Below are 17,572 nucleotides of genomic sequence, written 5' to 3'. Positions count from 1 at the left end.
TCTCTCTCTGCCCCTCCCCCGTTCATGCTCTGTCTCTCTCTGTCCCCAAAATAAATAAACGTTGAAAAAAAAAAATTAAAAAAAAAAAAAAAAAAGAAAGTTAAAATGTAATTGTTTTGGGGCCACCTGGGTGGCTCAGTCAGTAGAACATCTGACTTCCGCTCAGCTCATGATCTCACGGTTCGTGAGTTGGAGCCCCGTATCGGGCTCTCTGTTGTCAGTGCAGAGCCTACTTCAGATCCTCTGTCTCCCTCTCACTCTGCCCCTCCCCCTCTCATGCTGTCTCTCTATCTCAAAATAAATAAAATTTTAAAATATATATGTATATGTATAAAAGTTTGGAATTGAACTTATTTGGAACTGTTGGCTTAAAACTGTGTGTGTTTGTGTGAATTACAGATTTTTTATACATATATTTCTGGTGAATTTTTCTAGCCCCTAAGTCTCCAGAGTTACATTTGGAGCCTCTGAATTGTACCACCATTTCTGTGAAGTGGCAGCAAGATGCTGAGGACACAGCAGCCATTCAGGGCTACAAACTGTACTACAAAGAAGAAGGGCAGCAGGAAAATGGACCCATTTTCTTAGACACCAGTGACCTTCTCTATACTCTCAGTGGTTTAGGTGAGTGAGCCCATACTGCACTTTCCTTTTTTCCTTCTTTTCTGACCAGTTGGGAAAAGAGTTTTTGGATAGAGACACAAGAACTGACGTACTGGTGGAAAGAGAAGAATTACCTTTATTACATCACTGTGTATGTCCTACTGCTTAAGTCACTGTTGGTCTTTGACTCACCACTGTGAGCAAACTGGCAAAACGTCAGGTAAATGTGGTATCTGTCTTTCCCCCACTTCTGGACATCTGATTTTCTTTCTACAGTTCACTTCTAGTAGAGTGAGCTCTGATAAATTATTGTGAGTATGTGGTGTACGTAGAATAGGAATGTAAAAAGGAAATATCACCAAATGGTCAGAATTAAGATTAACTCAGAAATTGCCCGAGAGTGCTATGTAGGTGTATTATTTTCCCATGTAAAATCTATCTAAATTATGTACAAAATAATGCTCTTACATATGACCCATGTCACTATAAATATTTAGTTTTGTAGCTCTAACACAGAAACACCAGAGAAAAAGCATTTAATTTTGGGTTCCTCATAGTTCTCAAAGACATCATTTTTGTGGCACCTGAGTGGCTCAGTTAAGCGTCTGACTTTGACTCAGGTCATGATTTCAAGGTTCATCAGTTCAATTCCCGTGTTGGGCTCTGCACTGACAGTGCGGAGCCTGCTTGGGATTCTCTCTCTCTGTCTCTCCTCTCTCTCTGCCCTTCCCACACTCACTCTCACTCTCTCAAAATACATATATATAGATATATAGATATATATATAGATAACACTGTTTTATTTTCTGTTCATCCTGTCTTTGCTGAGTGAAGAATTCCAGAATGTAAACATGTTTAGTGGAAAGTAATTTGTGGCTATAATAAATATATGGGTATAAACAGATATATACTCAAGGCGTAAACTGCACACTTAGTTCTTTCTTAGTTACTTGTTAAAGCAGCAACTTTAATTACGATTACTAACTAAACTCCCTACTAAATTGTTATAGCATCTTCTGCACATACTGAAATTTTACAGTGCCTCTGGCGTTCCCTGTCACAGACTACCTTTTGGAGTACAAAAAGGAAAAAGGCTTGGTGATCCCACTATGGATAGCTCCATTTATTTTTCTGGCCTCACAGCACAAACTGTGAAAACAGCATAAGACCTGAGACCCGGCGCAGTAAGAAGCAATGGTGGGAATCTGGTTTTAGAGGCAGGGGCATAGGACCCCATCGTCTGTTTCTTAGCAATAGTTTTCCAGATGGCATTTTGCTTCTAATCTTGTTGTCTTGGATTTTAACTTAATCTGCATTTGCTTAAATAAATTTCACTGTTGATTCCTGTCACATAGCTTTATAAATGATGAGAAGTTATGTATGTTCCAGGGTGACCTTCCTTAAAACCACTGATGTAGAGATGACGTTAGCCCAACCTGTCATCAAAGTTAGGAGCATTTATTTCTAGTCATGGCTTCTCATTCAGTATGCTCTCCCTTTCTGTGTTCATATCATTAATTCAGAAAAGTTGTACGAAGTTTAAAACAGGATTTGGTAAATTGCTGATGAAAAATTATGCATCATAGTATCTCGAGTCTCTTCAGGTTTTTTTTTTTTTTTTTAATATTTAGTTATTTTTGAGGGAGAGACAGTGTGTGAGCAAGGGAGGGGCAGAGAGAGAGGGAGACAGAATCTGATGCAGGCTCCAAGCTCTGAGCTGTCTGCACGGGACTCAATGCAGACTCGAGCCCACAAAACATGAGATCATAGCCTGAGCTAAAGTCAGATGTTTAACTGATCGAGTCACCCAGGTGCCCCTTCAGTTCTTTCACTGTTAAGGAAATATAAATAAGTAGAAGATACAAAAGATAGGTTCATAGAGCATTCTTCTTGAACATATAAGTCATTTATTTTAGACAAATGAATAATTTATTGGGAAGAACAGTAATGTTCTGCTTGTGAAAAGTTTAGAGAAACAGTTAAAACTTTGTCAATTAAAAGTAATGCTCTAAAATTTAAACATTTTCTATGGGTGCATATAATGACTTACTGATCTTTGTGGAAATGTTTTTTGTAATCTGTATAATAGTTTTTAATACTATGAACTTTAATTTCCTTCTGTGTTTTAAAAAAAAATCATATATATTACTGCCTGTGTTTTTATGTTATAAAATCCTCTTTGTGTATACTGTTTGGAGTAGTTCAGCTTAAAAACACTTTATAATGTATAACTTAGGAAATTATTTTGTTATAGTCAGGATATCCTGCCTATTAAAATAACTCCATGTGCCCTGACTATGGACTTGACTGAGTAGTAGGACTAACTGCAGTGCAGGGTAACAGGGTAGTCTCACAGTTGTAGGACTTTGTTGTAGGACAGTGGGTTTCACACCCCTGGAGGTGCCAAGCCAGGACCAGAAGGGCTGACTAGCAGAGAGGCAGTTGTGTGGATCCAAGCATTGTATAGCTGTTGACCAGATCACCTTGAAGATGCCTTTTAATCCTGAGAGCCCTAGGGTCCTTAGAAAGACACTGTTGGGACCTAGCCAAGCTCACAGCAAGTTTAGTGGGTGCAGCCCACTAAGCAGGCAAGTGTTAACAGCTCTCACTCCCATCCTTCTTACTTTTGGCTGTTGGGAGGGCAGTATGTTCTGTTAACTGGACAACTGACCATCTGTGACCATTTTTAGTAAGAGCATCTGGCAGTAGCTGCCTGTTTAACAGAGAGTGATGTGTGTAGAGGGCAGTAGGTTAAGGGAACCCTATCTGTGTCTTGCATGGTGAATACTTGCTTTCATAGAGCTTTTGTACATTAAAGATGCTCTAACTAGAACTGGATTTACTAAGTGGGGCTGGAAATGAAATTTAAATGCTTCTGTTTGCTGATTCCATGTCAATTTGAGTAGCCAACTGATGCCTCAAAATTTCATTTTCATACTAATCCCTTCTCTGATACCCTAATACACATCCTTTTGTTGCTTCTGGTAATTAAGTTTTCAACTAAAAAGTATGTTATTGGGACACAGTCTCCTTGGTAACACATAACAGTTCTTTGTTTCTGAAAGAAAAAGAAAGAAGGAAGGAAGGAAGGAAGGAAGGAAGGAAGGAAGGAAGGAAGGAAAGAAAGAAAGAAGAGAAATTTCTGTATTTCAATTCATTTAATAAGAATTTACAAATTATTTTTCTAAGTAAGTCATTGTCATACTAAATAAAAAGATTTAACAAATGTGACCTCTGCTCAAAACAAAAAGAATTAAATCAAAAGATACTAACTTTATTTACATTCCCAATTTTCTCCCAAATTCTGATTAACTAAATTTAATTGTACTTAGTAATGAAAGTTGTTTTAGAACATTTTACTCAAAACCCTCAAAGCTCAGTTCCCTCAAACCCTCAAATCCCTCAGTCAGGGATGTGGAATGTTTGTTTTTTAAACTGGTTGAAAAGATTCTCGTGTCTTTATTAGTATAATATAAATATTGGCAGAGTAGTGGAAGATTTTGATGTTGCTAGTTCTAGTTTAATGATTTGCAAATATACAGTTTGATTTTAATTAGAAATGGTTTTGGGGGGTTGGGGAATAAGCATTTAGCTTGTCATTTAATGTGTATGTGATTTGTTCTAAATTGTGGTTTGAGATTTTCTTCAAAGTTTTGCATCTTGTGATTATTTTCACTTAGTTGTTCCCCACCCCTGCCCCTTGGCACTTTTCATGTTTGCCTAAGTTTTAAGTAGAATTTTAAAACATTTGTTAAATTTATCACACAATAAACTGAAGCAAAATTAATAGCACACTTGTGTTCCCTGATAATAGACTTTCTGAAATAATTTGCTCCATTTTTTGGTCTGTTTATTTCAGAAATTGACTTTATTTTTTTAAATTTTTTTTTTCAACATTTATTTATTTTTGGGACAGAGAGAGACAGAGCATGAACGGGCGAGGGGCAGAGAGAGAGGGAGACACAGAATCAGAAAAAGGCTCCAGGCTCTGAGCCATCAGCCCAGAGCCCGACGCGGGGCTCGAACTCACAGAGCGCGAGGTCGTGACCTGGCTGAAGTCGGATGCTTAACCGACTGCGCCACCCAGGCGCCCCTCAGAAATTGACTTTAAATTCTGAAGTTAGAGTTTCTAATAACAAAGAAGACTGTCAGAAACTTTTCATAAGCTGTCAGAAACTTTTCATAAGCTGTCAGAAACTTAATTCTTCAATATTTATATAAGAGGGAAAGGGAAGATTATTATTTAGATGGTGTTGTTGTTAATTTAGCACTTGGAACACTGATAATCTTTAGATTCTACTTTGCCAAAGAATGTTTGCTATTAAACTTCAGAGCAAGCTTGATTAGTGAGCATGAGATTTAGCACCAATTTTACAGATCCAGAATATCAAAAATCATTAGTAACATTTCTGGATCCCCTGTACACCTTCTAAACTCAATCTTTTTTTTTTCTTTCTTTCTTTTGAAAAATCCAAAATCGGAATTCCCGGTTATGCAGGGGAGTAGGAGGCAAAAGAAACAGTCCCTCGGCAACAGTGTAATTTTAGAATACCTTAGCCAGTTTATATGGAAGCATGGTAAAATTAAGTCAGATTTCTGGATGCTATTGTTTGCCATAACAGAGTAGGATTTGGTTGTGTGGTTACAGATCTGAGGAAAGAAGATAAAGAACTACCATTGGTGAGCCTAACTCATATAGCTGGAGGGAATTATAGTCTCTTTAGTTAAGACTTTAGTTAGGACAGGACAAGATTTTGTGGCATAAAAGAGACTACTTTTATCAGAAAGGGTTCATTGTGAACCTTACTATAGTAGTGATTTTGTTTTGAAGAGAACTAGAATCACTGAGTGTATGAAATCTGGAAGTCACGTTTTAAGGCAAGCCAGGGTCTTTTTAGAGATTGTGTTCCCTCATTCCCCACACACAAGGAAGCCTTAGATAACACTCAGAAAAATCTTTGGAAACATGCTACAGGTGAAAATCCTAGTATTGTGGTTGTTTAGCAACTTTCTCACTGCACCCCTTGCAACAGAGTAAAAAAAGAAACCATGTTTTATAAACAAATCTTCCTGATGGTGTATAGTTTCAAGTATCCCATACTGACTTTTAGCCTATGAATTCATTTCAAATAATTTGGTGCCTTCATATCAATTACCAACTCAAATGTCATTGCAGATGCCAGGATTCTTCTGTTTTATAAAGTAACATATTATCAATCACATAGACATCATTAAGCATTCTGTCCGGATTAGTGTTGACTTTATAAAGCAGCACTGGCTTCTGTGAGATCACTTTGCATTTATATGTTATCAGATAATTTTTAGGGATTGGTGTAGAAATTCGATTGACGTTATTGCTGTTATTTACTACAGGCAAGATCGCTGGGGACATACCTCACATTTTTTACCTCTTCTCAGTTCTTCCTGTGCTTTATCACTGTTAAATTCTACTTTTCATAGAAATGGCTCCTCCGAACAGTATCTGATTTCACTGTTTCATTCCTTTCTTTGAAAGAATTATAAAATAAACTCATTTGAATGAAGCCAGTAGACTTCTTACATGAATAATTTTGGGAACCACCTGCTATGTAGGCCAGAAAACTGACAACATGGGAGTACAAATAATGACAAAGGGAACGTGGTAAAAGTTTTTCACTTTGCTATTAAATATCTTTTAAGTTACCATTTCTTGTATTGTGTTTAATTTGTTATCTAGCCAAAATACATTGAAACTTCAATGCTGACTTTAGGAAATACTCAACTATTTTTTTTCTTAATTTAAAATGTTAATCACTTATGGGATCTGAACATGCCAAATATGATAGATACACAGCTCAAATTTTAGAACCTTAATACTTGGAAAATTTAAAAAAACAATAACTCAAAAGAAACAGAGCATCCATTTCTTAAACAATCCTGTTATTAAAAAAGTACTGTTAATATTAAGACAGTAATGAAGCACCTGGGTAGCTCAGTGGGTTAAGCATCAGGTCATGATTTTGCAGTTTGTGGATTTGAGCCCCATGTTGGGCTCTGTGCTGACAGCTCAGAGCCTGGAGCCTGCTTCAGATTCTGTATCTCCCTCTCTTCCTGTCCTTGCCCTGCTCTCAATCTCTCTGTCTCTCTCACTCTCTCAAAAATAAATAAACATTAAAAAATTTTTAATAAAAAAACATCAAGACAGTAACAAAGGAGATATTTTCATTTGCCAGTTTGCAACAAAATGCAGATTTATGAAACTGTAAGAACTGTACAGAAATTACTGTGCATCTTCTGGTTATCTTTCCTTAAACTTTTCTTGAATGAGATTATCTGCCGTTCTGAAATATTTTTGATACTCCTGGATGAAAATGTAGATATATCTCTTTGCATTTGGAAAAATCTTGCCTAGCTTTTAAGTCTCAACCCTTCTGGGAATCCTCTTGCAACCTCAAATGGTGTCAGTCATTCCCATGGTACATCATTTATAATGCTCTATTGTAGGAGGCACTTGGCACTGACAGCTGAAAGAAAAGTATTGGTGAAGTAAATTTTATGGCTGCTGCCTGACATAATTTCTGTAACTTATTAACAAATTAAGTCCTGGTTATTTGCCTAATCTTTTAGATAGGGATAATAATAATAGCTATTTTATTTTAAGTGTATTTGTTTATTTTGAGTGAGTGGGGGAAGGGCAGAGAGAGAGGGAGAGAAAGATAATCCCAAGCAGGCTCCACACTGCCAGTGCACAGCCTGATGCCGGGGGCTCGAACTCTTGAACCATGAGACCATGACCTGAGCTGAAATCAAGGGTCAGATGCTTAACCAACTGAGATACCCAGATGCCCCAATAATAGCTATTTTAGAACGTTAAGAGGATTAAATGAAATAATGCACATAATGTTTAGCACAGCTCTTAGCGAACTGCATTGAGAGTCTTAAACAAAAGTTAGGTGTTGTAATTGTTGTTAAAAATTGTTCTCCTCCTTGGGTGGAGCCTGGAAATCTGTATTTTAAAAATATTTTTTCCATGTGATTTACCATGATCACTAGATTTGGAAACCAGTGGTTCCTGAGCTTTATTATCTATACCAGAGATCTTGTTAAAATGCAGATTTTAATTTAGTAGGTTTGGGTGGGGCCTAAAATCTTTGCATTCTTGCCAACTTTGACAAGCAGGGATCTAGACCAGGGGCAGGCAAGCTTTTTCTGTTATGGGCTAGATAGTAAATATTTTGGGCTTTGTGGGTGTTGTGGACTGAATATTTATGTCCCCATCAAATTCATATGTTGAAGCCCTAGCCCTTAACGTGACTGGATTTGGAAATATGGCCTTTGGGTAGGTGTCGAGAGTTAAACTAGGCGGAGCTCTACTATGATAGGCTGGTGAATTGTAAGAAAAGGAAGAAACAGCAAGAGCTCTCTACCGTGTGAGCAAGGACTTAGTGAGAAGGTGGCTGTCTGCAAGTCAGGAAGAGATCTCTCATCAGAAACTGAACACTGCCAGACCTTGATCTTAGACTTCTCAGTCTCCAGAGTTGTGAGAAATTAATTTCTGTTTTTTAAGCCATCTAGTCTGTGCTATTTTGTTATGATAGCCAAGCAGACTAATACAGAGTGGACCATAAGGTCTGCCACAAGTATTCAGTTCTGCCACTATAGCACAAAAGCAGCCAAAATAAATATATAAATGCATGAATATGGTTATATTCCAATAGAACTTTGTTTATGGACACTGAAATTTGACTTTCATGTATTTTTGATGTATCATTAAGTATTATTAAAATTATTTTCTGAGCATTTAAAAGTCTAAAAACCAGGTATTTGAGTGGCTCAGTGGTTTAAGTATCTGGCTCTTGGTTTTGGTTCAAGTTATGATCTTGAGGTTTCATATGTTCAAGCCTTGCGTAGGGCTCTGCGCTGACAGCACAGAGCTTGCTTGGGATTCTTTGTCTCCTTGTCTGTCTGCCCCTCCCCCACTCATGCTGTTTCTGTCTCTCTCAAAATAAATAAATTAAAAACAATTTTTTAAAAATATGAAAACCATTTAACTGGCAGGCTGGCCCTAAGGCAGCAGACCATATTAGTGTATTTTGCCAATTCCAGGTGTAGACTCTGGTTATAGCCTTTGTTTTAAAGTCTGTTTTGCCCAATGTAAATATTGCTACTCCAGCTTTCTTTTGACATCCATTTGTATGTTTCCCTATCTCCTCAGTTTGAATCTGTTTAGGTAGGTGTCCTTTGTTTCTCATCAGGTATAGACTCTAATGTGGTTGCTCTTCAAAGTGCAGTCTTAGGATCAGCAGTATAATCAGGAAGTTTATTGAAATGCTGAATTTCAGACTTCCTTGTTCCCTCTCCAGATCTACTGGATCAGAATCTCAGTTTTAACAGGATTCTTAGGTGCTTAGTATGCACATTAAAGCTTGGTAAAGTTAGGTCTAGATGACCTAGTATGTTTTTTTCAAAATAGCCGATATCAATTCTTTATAAGTTAATAACTTTTAGCTTTAAGTTTGTTATTCTTGTTAGAAATCTTTCAGAATTTGTTTTTGTGCCTTCTAGCTTCCTAAATTGCTGACTCTTTTAATTGTCTGGCCAATTACAGTTTTGTTTTGGTTTGGTTTTTTACTGTTTTTTTAATGTTTATTTAGTTTTGAGAGAGAGAGAGAGACAGCGCGTGAACAGGGGAGGGGCAGAAAGAGAGGGAGACAGAATCTGAAGCAGGCTCCAGGCTCTGAACTGTCAGCACAGAGCCCAACACAGGGCTCAAACTGATGAACCACAAGATCATGACCTGAGCTGAAGTTGAACACTTAACCAACTGAGCCACCCAGGAGCTGCAGGCCAATTACAGTTTTTAATTGTTATTGACACTAAGCCTCTCTTAAGTCTGCCTTTACTGCACTTTTTATTGCATATATTGTTTCTAGTCCTATTTCCCCATACTTTTTGACTTTTACATGGGGGACAAAATGGCCTTTCATGGGTATCATCCTTCAGTCAATGCATTTCTTCTCAAACATCCAGGGAGTAGATGAATCACAGATTCTCAGGTATAATCTTCCAGTTTTGCTGCTTCTTCCCTGCATTTTGTCTGCCACTGAGTGCTCATTCACAAGTTCATTCTTTGATTCTTAGATATTTACCAAGCTTAGTATATGATAGTCTAAATGTTAGGTACTGCCATAATAATGTAGACATGGTCATAGTATTTGAGTCTAGGAGGAAGACCAACAGTTAAATAAGCATCTAAAATATGGTGTGATGAACTTTTTGATAGTGGACATCAGATCTCCGTAACATCATTTGGCAGGTGTTTCTTTTTTTTTTTTTTTAATTTTTTTTTCAACGTTTTTTATTTATTTTTTGGACAGAGAGAGACAGAGCATGAACGGGGGAGGGGCAGAGAGAGAGGGAGACACAGAATCGGAAGCAGGCTCCAGGCTCCGAGCCATCAGCCCAGAGCCCGACGCGGGGCTCGAACTCACGGATCACGAGATCGTGACCTGGCTGAAGTCGGACGCTTAACCGACTGCGCCACCCAGGCGCCCCTAGGCAGGTGTTTCTGACCTGTTTCGGGGCTGGAATGGGAATGGCTTCCAGGAAGAAGTAACATTTAGGTTGAAATCTAAAGGATGAGTAGGACTCATTAGGCAAGGGGTCAGGGGCAGGTACAGGTTATATGGGAACTAGTAAACAAATACATAATAAAATAACAATAATCTAAAAGTATACTGTTGGTGTATGGCCTTGTACACTGTAGGTGTAGGCTTCATACAAGTGAAGGGTTCTGAAAATTAAGCTTCACAACTTCATAGTAAACCTGCCTCTGCAGAGGCAGAGAGTTCTGCCAGAAGGTTCTGCAGAGGGTTCTGTCAGAAGGACAGAACCCAGGAGATGGTCACAGAATGGTGAAATTCACTTGAGTTGTTCAGGAAGTGAGGGGGACCATGTTCCAGAGAAAATGAAGTATTATTATATGAGCACAAAGTGAAGCCAGTACCTGGTAAGCTACATGAGGGAATTTGGTCTTTATCCTAAGGGCAGTGTGAAGACACTAAATGATTTTAAGCAAGCAAGTGACCTGATTAGATTTATATTTAGAAATATGTTTCTGTTGCAGTGTGTAAAATTTAATGCGGAGAGGGAAGATGTGAAACAGCTCAGAACTGCCTCTTCCCTGAAAGAGGAGGTTTTTGTGAGCTTTCTTTTTCGCTTCCTTTCTGGTTCAGAGATGCTACAAAAGTCTACCCTCCCTGTTTGCTGCAGTCCCATTGTACATGGCAGTTTCCATGCACACAAATAATAAAGATTTCTTTAGAAAATAGCATGTTCTATTGTTTTAAATCAGTTTATACTCAACCCTTGGAAACTATAATCACTGTATAAAAAATATATAAACGTATATTATATATATAAACATAACTATAAGTATGTATATGTTTATGTATGTGTATATACATATACATGTATATACATGGGTATATGTGTATACCCACACACACATACCCTACAGTTTTATAAAGTGAAGGTATTTGGATGTTTGGTTTATGCTTGTCTTTAAGTCAGTTCTGTAACTGTGTTAAAGTGTTTTAATTTCTCCTTTCCTTTGCTTGCGTCAGCTCTCAAGAGGCATGCAGTCACAAATCTAATGATGTATTCTGTCCCCCTCAGAATACCTAATTACTCTTGATTTGGTACATTTCATTTTAGGCAACTGTGGTATTGCTAAGTTAATTAAATTTCGTGTTTTTAAATGAACAAGAAAATAAAGGAAATATAGCCATGGATTCCATAAACCCATAACATCAACTGTTCTTTGAAGCCACAGTGTGAATGCAAGAGCATTTAGTGGTCACTCAAAAGAAGAATATTTTTGAGTCCATTCAGCTGCTATCATTGAGCTTTAGTATAGGCTCTTAGAGCTACAATACTGTTTACAAAGCCCTTGTTAACACTGTGTGAATACAGTGAGTACAGTGTTTTATGGAACTCCATAGGCCTCAGATAAAAACACTTCTATGCTTGCTTGGTTGTTCTTTTGGACAGGCTTAGGACACAGAAGCTCAGTGGCCTTGCAAATCAGAAGATGAACTCAGTTTAGAAATTACTGATAATGGGCTACAGTTAACTTTAAATTCATGCAAATTAATTACCAGTAAATGAATTACAAAATTGAAACCGTCTTTGTAGCATGCAATTTTGAGTTGTGTGATTTCTTTTCCTAACACCTCTTGAAGACATTGCCTAGAAGATAGAGCTAATTAAAAATGCAAATTTTCTCATTTTAGTGTTGATACAATATATATTTCACAAAACTTGGTTTAATGACATGAGATTGCTATCTATACCAATGTAATTGTCATGTCTTGTTTCGTAAAATTTTCATAATAAAGTTTACCCATCCTAATTGTGGAAGTTAGGTTTATTTTCCATTATTGTTAAAATTTAAAAATTAGTGTATATTTTTTCAAAGCACATACTCTGTATCAGATCCTGTACTGGGAACAGAGAATGTGAGCATTAAGATGGCATGCCTGCTTCTAAAGCATTTAGGCTGAGCATGAAGGAACTATCATCATTCATAGGAAAATGTGCTAATAGACAAAATTGAGGTATAATCAGAGTGTTCTAGAAGCACAAAGGATAAATGGCTAATTTTTACCATATGATGGAGAGTGGTTTGCCTAGTAAAGAATGGAGGAAAATCACTCCAATTACAGGAAGTTACAGTGTACAAAAAAGAAGATTAAAGAAGTAGCCTCATTGGTGGTTTTATGGCTAAAACAGGGGTTACATAGGTAGGAGGTGTAGAGACTGAAGCCATAGAGTTAAACAGGACCCATGTTTTAAGAGTCCTGTGTACCCTAATAATTGATTTGGTCTTTGTCCTACAACACAAGCAATGAGGAACCATCAAAAGTTTTTAAATGAGAATAGAACATGGCTTGTTTTATTTTATTTTATTTTATTTTCAACATTTATTTATTTTTGGGACAGAGAGAGACAGAGCATGAACGGGGGAGGGGCATAGAGAGAGGGAGACACAGAATCGGAAAAAGGCTCCAGGCTCTGAGCCATCAGCCCAGAGCCTGACGCGGGGCTCGAACTCCCGGACCGCGAGATCGTGACCTGGCTGAAGTCGGACGCTTAACCGACTGCGCCACCCAGGCGCCCCTTGTTTTAGAAAGCTAAATGGTAATGACAGTGTTGGGGATGGGTGTAGAAAATGCAGTGAGTAAGGGCCAGAAGACAATATGATGGTTGTTGAAATAATCTACGATGGTGAGAATGTGAGCTAAAGCAGTATTTTATTGGACATAAGGCAGACTGAAGTTGTTTTGGATGTAGAACAGTTAGGACTTAACTGGTTACCTATGGCTACCTATGGCCTGATGGGAGGACTTCAGATACAGTAGTGACACCTAAGGGGTCTATGAAAAGATATTCAGCATCATTGGCCTTTAGGGAAATAAATGAAAATTTAACAATTTAAACTATAATAAGCTACCACTACATGCCTATTAAAATGACTGAAAAATGTTTAAATGCCAAAACTGCCAATAACAAGTGCTGACATGGATGCAGGCTGCCTGGAAGTCCTATGCATTATTGAAGGAATGCAAAATGGTACAGCCACTCTGGAAAACAGTTTAGTACCTTTTTTTTAAGTGAAGTATGTCTGTGTCATACGACTCAGAAGTCCCATCCTACGTCTTTCCTCTAGAAACATGAAAATGTATGTTCACACAAAAACCTATACACAAGTGTGTAGCTCCATTACACCCCAAATACTGGAAACAATCAATGTCCTTCAATGGGTGAATGGATAAACAAGCTGCAGTATATTCATACAATTGAAATATGCAGCAATAAAAAGCAATGAACTATATTGCTGCTTGCAGGATTTGTGGGTGAATCTCAATGGCATTATACTGAGTGAAAGAGGCCAGTCTCAAAAGGTTGTAATCTGCATGGTTGCCTTTATATGACATCTTTGAAAAGTCAGTATTAGATTAGTGATTGCTGTATTGTAGAGGTAAGGGCAGGATTTAACTACAAAGGGGAACCACAAAAGCGTTTCTTGATGTGATGGAATTCTGTATCCAAATTGTGGTGGAGGTTAACAAATCTGTACATCTGTTAAGTAAAACTGTACACCAAAAAAGGTCAGCTTAAGTGTATATACATTTAGAAATTAAAATAGAAGCCTGGGTTTTGAGATCAGATGGCCAGAATTTGAGTCCTAGCTCCCCACCCACCAGGAATGTGATCATGGTGAAGTCACTCTGCGTTCATGATCCTCAATTTGCTGTAAATGTCTAGGATGTTGGGGATTAAATGTGCTAGTGTATGTGGAACCCTCAGCACATTTTATTGGTACAGACTAGGTGCTCAGTAACTAGTAGCTCTTTATAAATATGATTAAGGAGAGGAATAGGTTGGAATGATTCCCAAGAGCTCTGGGTGGATGGAACTTTAATTGGAGTAGGGCTTTCAGGATTAAGACCAGGTTTGGGGAAGTGGGAGATACTGAGTCGAGTTTCGATCATGTTGAGTTGAGGTTAGTATACTACTGTAGCAGCTTAATATATGTTTAGATTTCAGAAGATCTGAAATGGGGAATCAGTGTACAGCTGGAATTAAGGCTGCATACTGATGCAGTCCTGCTCCAAGAGACCTGGCATCTTTCTGGCTTTAGCTACCTTGAAAGAAACTGAGAAAAAAACTTAAGCAGAAGAAACCTCTGTCAGCATAGCTATAAACCAAAGGACGTTAGGTCATTTTCAGGAAAGTGAGGTACCCAACAAATCTCATTGAAATTTCTCTTACTATGTGAAACTTTGAACATTCTCATTTTCTGTGTTAATCACTTTGAGTGCAGTCTTCTTTAAAAATCACCTTCCTAGACCTTGGGAAACTGAAATTCTTCGTATAGTTTCCATATAGATAAGGTCATACTTAGAATCTTAATTTGGTGCAGTTCTAAACATTTATCAGTTTCTCTTACTTGCCACAAAAAAAAAAAAAATAGAGAGGAATTTTAAATAAGAAAGAAGCAAAGAAGATCAGGTAAATCATTGCTGCTGTGTCATGGGAGAAGTATAGTTGGCAAATTCCAAACTCAATCTTGTAACAAATTACAGAAGATATTTTACACTGCAGTAGCACTACTACCATAATTTGCATTTTTGCCCCTTAAATTCGGAGGATGGTGAAAAGCATTAAAATGACAGTGCCTCCTGAAAGAATCAGTGCCTTCTATTCTTTTGTTGTATATTGTACTGTATCAGAATTGTAGTGATGGCATCCTATGGGACGTTATACCAAACAATTTTATTTCTCACTTTAGAAAGATCATTTTGGAGAGAGAGAGACGGAAGGCTGCAATAAATGCCTGCATTTTCTTAAATATTTTTTACCATATTTAAAAAAATAATAAAGTTCCATATCAAACCCCTAAAAATAATTGAGAAAAGAATGTTGATGAATTTTCCTGGGCTTTTATATTCTTAGTCTTGAATAGTCATCAGCTTTCCAAAATGCTCTAAAACATGTACACTCTGTGAAAAACATCTGTCTTGTTTTTAAATGCAGTGTAATATGTGAACAAAACTGATAAACAGCTACTCCCCCCACCCTTTATTTTTTAAGATAAAGCCAAGTTGTTGTTGTTTTTTTTCCCCCAAGAACGAAATGCATGTAGGTTTGAAGTTGTTTTACTGCTTTAGCAGCTGTGTGGCAAGTTTTCTAGCAGACAATGGAGGTGGGGAGGGGGGCTCTGTTACATCTGGTTTCTCTTTGTAGAATGCCTGAAAAGTTGATATTTAGTGGATTCTTGAGAAAGCAGTTTATCTGTAGAAGAGGAACTTTTTTAGTACCTAAATTAGCTTGCTCTGATTAATATGCATTTGTTTTGTTTTCCTGCTTTAAAAAGAGAAAGAAAAGAGTAAAGAAAGTCATCTAGCCTAAAACTACATAGCACAGATAACCCTATGACCTTTGGCTCTGGGTAAAGATTTACAGTACTTGCGGACCTCGTTCACATGCCTGACTGAAAAGAGCCCTAAAGTAAGGCTCCTGTGGAGATGGAGAAAATAAGCAGGATAAGGAAGTTCCATTATTTCAAGTGGCAGTGTGTTGTTTTATTTTTACTAGTCTATAAAGTGAAATACCATTCGTGATGTGTTTCCAGTTTTGAGTCTCATGTCATTTAAGTTTGGGGTCTGATGTTAGAATAGTTTGAGACAGGGATGCCCTGGGCAAAGCATCCTTCTTCGTCTCCTTTTCTACCCAGCAAAGATCCCTGCCTGTTGACTCCCTTAAATTAAATTTCCATTTGAAATATCTGTCCTTTAAGGAAAGCGAAACAGCAGAAGACTTTCTTTTTTTTAAAGGTACTATCAAAATATGGATGAGAATGAGAATCAGTAGTTGTTTTGCTCTTATATGTTAAGTTTTTCTTCAGATACAAAGTATAAAAAGTCCCTGAGAACAAAATTAGTCCCACTCTTTGTCTCCAGAAAAAGAAATTTTAGTTTGGTTCCTTTTGCTAAGACATTTGAAGAAACCTTAATAATTTACTATCTAAAGACTTTGACATCTGTTTAATGGTTTTTAACTAGAAACTTTATACTGAATCTTTATGTATCTTTCTTGTAAAATATCCCATTGTTCTCTACAACACTTTGTATTTATGTTTTGAAGCTTCTTTATTAAACTGATTTACTGTTTTATTTCCTGTTTCCTTTCTATATGTGCTGGTAAAACCTCATTAAAATGGTGACAAATAAAAGCAGTTTCCTTGGTCTTAGGAAGATACTCCTAGCCATTGATCAGCTCTTGATTGTTTTATAGGCCAGAACTTTCAAATGGTGTTTTTTGAATGAAGGAAAAACTTCACTACGCTTTCTATTCTATTTTTAAGAATCTGTAAACATGGCAAAAAGTTTGACGTGAATTACGAACAATTTTCCTTATAGAACGGAAAACTCTTGTAGAAAATTAAATCAATACTGTCCATTAATCATACTGTTTGTCAGCCCTCAGACCACTGTGGAAGTTTCTGGTGAATGTAAAAAGTCTTTAAATGTGTGAGGTCCTTAAAGATCTAAGTAAGTTAAAGGAGAAGAGGTTTTTTAAATACTACCATTAGCACATGAAAGAAACTTCAGGGTGGATAGAAAAAAAAAATTAGTTGTAAAGCTGTAATTGTACTTGTTGGTTTTGTTTTGTTTTTGTTTTAAGCCTGTTCTTTAAAAAAAAAAAAAAACTTAATGCAAATAAAATTTTAAGCTTTGTACTAATTACACACTCCATAAGGTAGATGGGAGCTGTAAGACAGGCCATTACAGGAGGAAATATTTTGGTAGCTTATCCTTTAAAAATATTTGCATGTGTTTATTTCATAACATGCATAGTATATCAGGACAGTAATACATGTATATGTTATAAATAAAGGTATATATGTTATAAATATGCATGCTAGAAAAATATTTTACTGTTGGAAGGTGAAATAAAAAGATTTGGAGACCACTGTTCTAACTTACTGCATCAGGTATTTCTAAGTAACTACCCAGTTATAAAGCTATACAGTCTAGAAGAGGAAATAGCCAAATCACCACAGAAATCATAATTACAAGCTTTAGTAAGCGCTGTGATGGAAAAGCATAGGGAGTTATAAGACCATGTTATAGCGGACACTAAATAGCATGAGGGTGGAGGTTAGGGTAGATTTCCTGACAAACTGATGTTTCATTGGTATCTGAAGGATAACAGTTTAACTGGGTGGAGGACCCTGATGGGATAATGAAAGAATTAAAGAAGGCATAGCATAAATGATAGTCATGGACTAAATCACCAGAAGAGGCTAAATACTGGAGTATCTTACTATCTAAAGAATCTGATTTATCAGTTGATTTGGATAAGCTGGTGTGATAACATAATGCTGGTAGAGTTTATTGAAATTTTACATATTTTTCTACTC

At 37.0% G+C, this 17,572-nt stretch overlaps 1 protein-coding gene and 1 long non-coding RNA gene across 4 annotated transcripts in view; both read left to right on the top strand.

The window, feature by feature from the left end:
* Window positions 1-17,572, top strand: part of PRTG (protogenin) — a 142,003-nt gene that overhangs the window by 72,967 nt on the left and 51,464 nt on the right. For all 3 annotated transcript variants that reach the window (XM_040492761.1, XM_040492762.1, XM_040492760.1), the window contains exon 11: window positions 436-624. In XM_040492761.1, the coding sequence (XP_040348695.1) occupies window positions 436-624 (189 nt within the window). The remainder of the gene's footprint in view (window positions 1-435; window positions 625-17,572) is intronic.
* LOC121041743 (uncharacterized) lies at window positions 9,356-11,995 on the top strand. Its single transcript, XR_005795833.1, has 2 exons — window positions 9,356-9,898; window positions 10,145-11,995. It is a non-coding gene; the product is annotated as an uncharacterized LOC121041743 (long non-coding RNA).

Source organism: Herpailurus yagouaroundi, unplaced genomic scaffold, assembly GCF_014898765.1.
Source record: "Herpailurus yagouaroundi ecotype Mexico unplaced genomic scaffold, PumYag 184, whole genome shotgun sequence".
Lineage (NCBI taxonomy): Eukaryota > Metazoa > Chordata > Mammalia > Carnivora > Felidae > Herpailurus > Herpailurus yagouaroundi.
The sequence above is the reverse complement of the archived record's forward strand: the minus strand, read 5'-3'. Positions and strand labels throughout refer to the sequence as shown.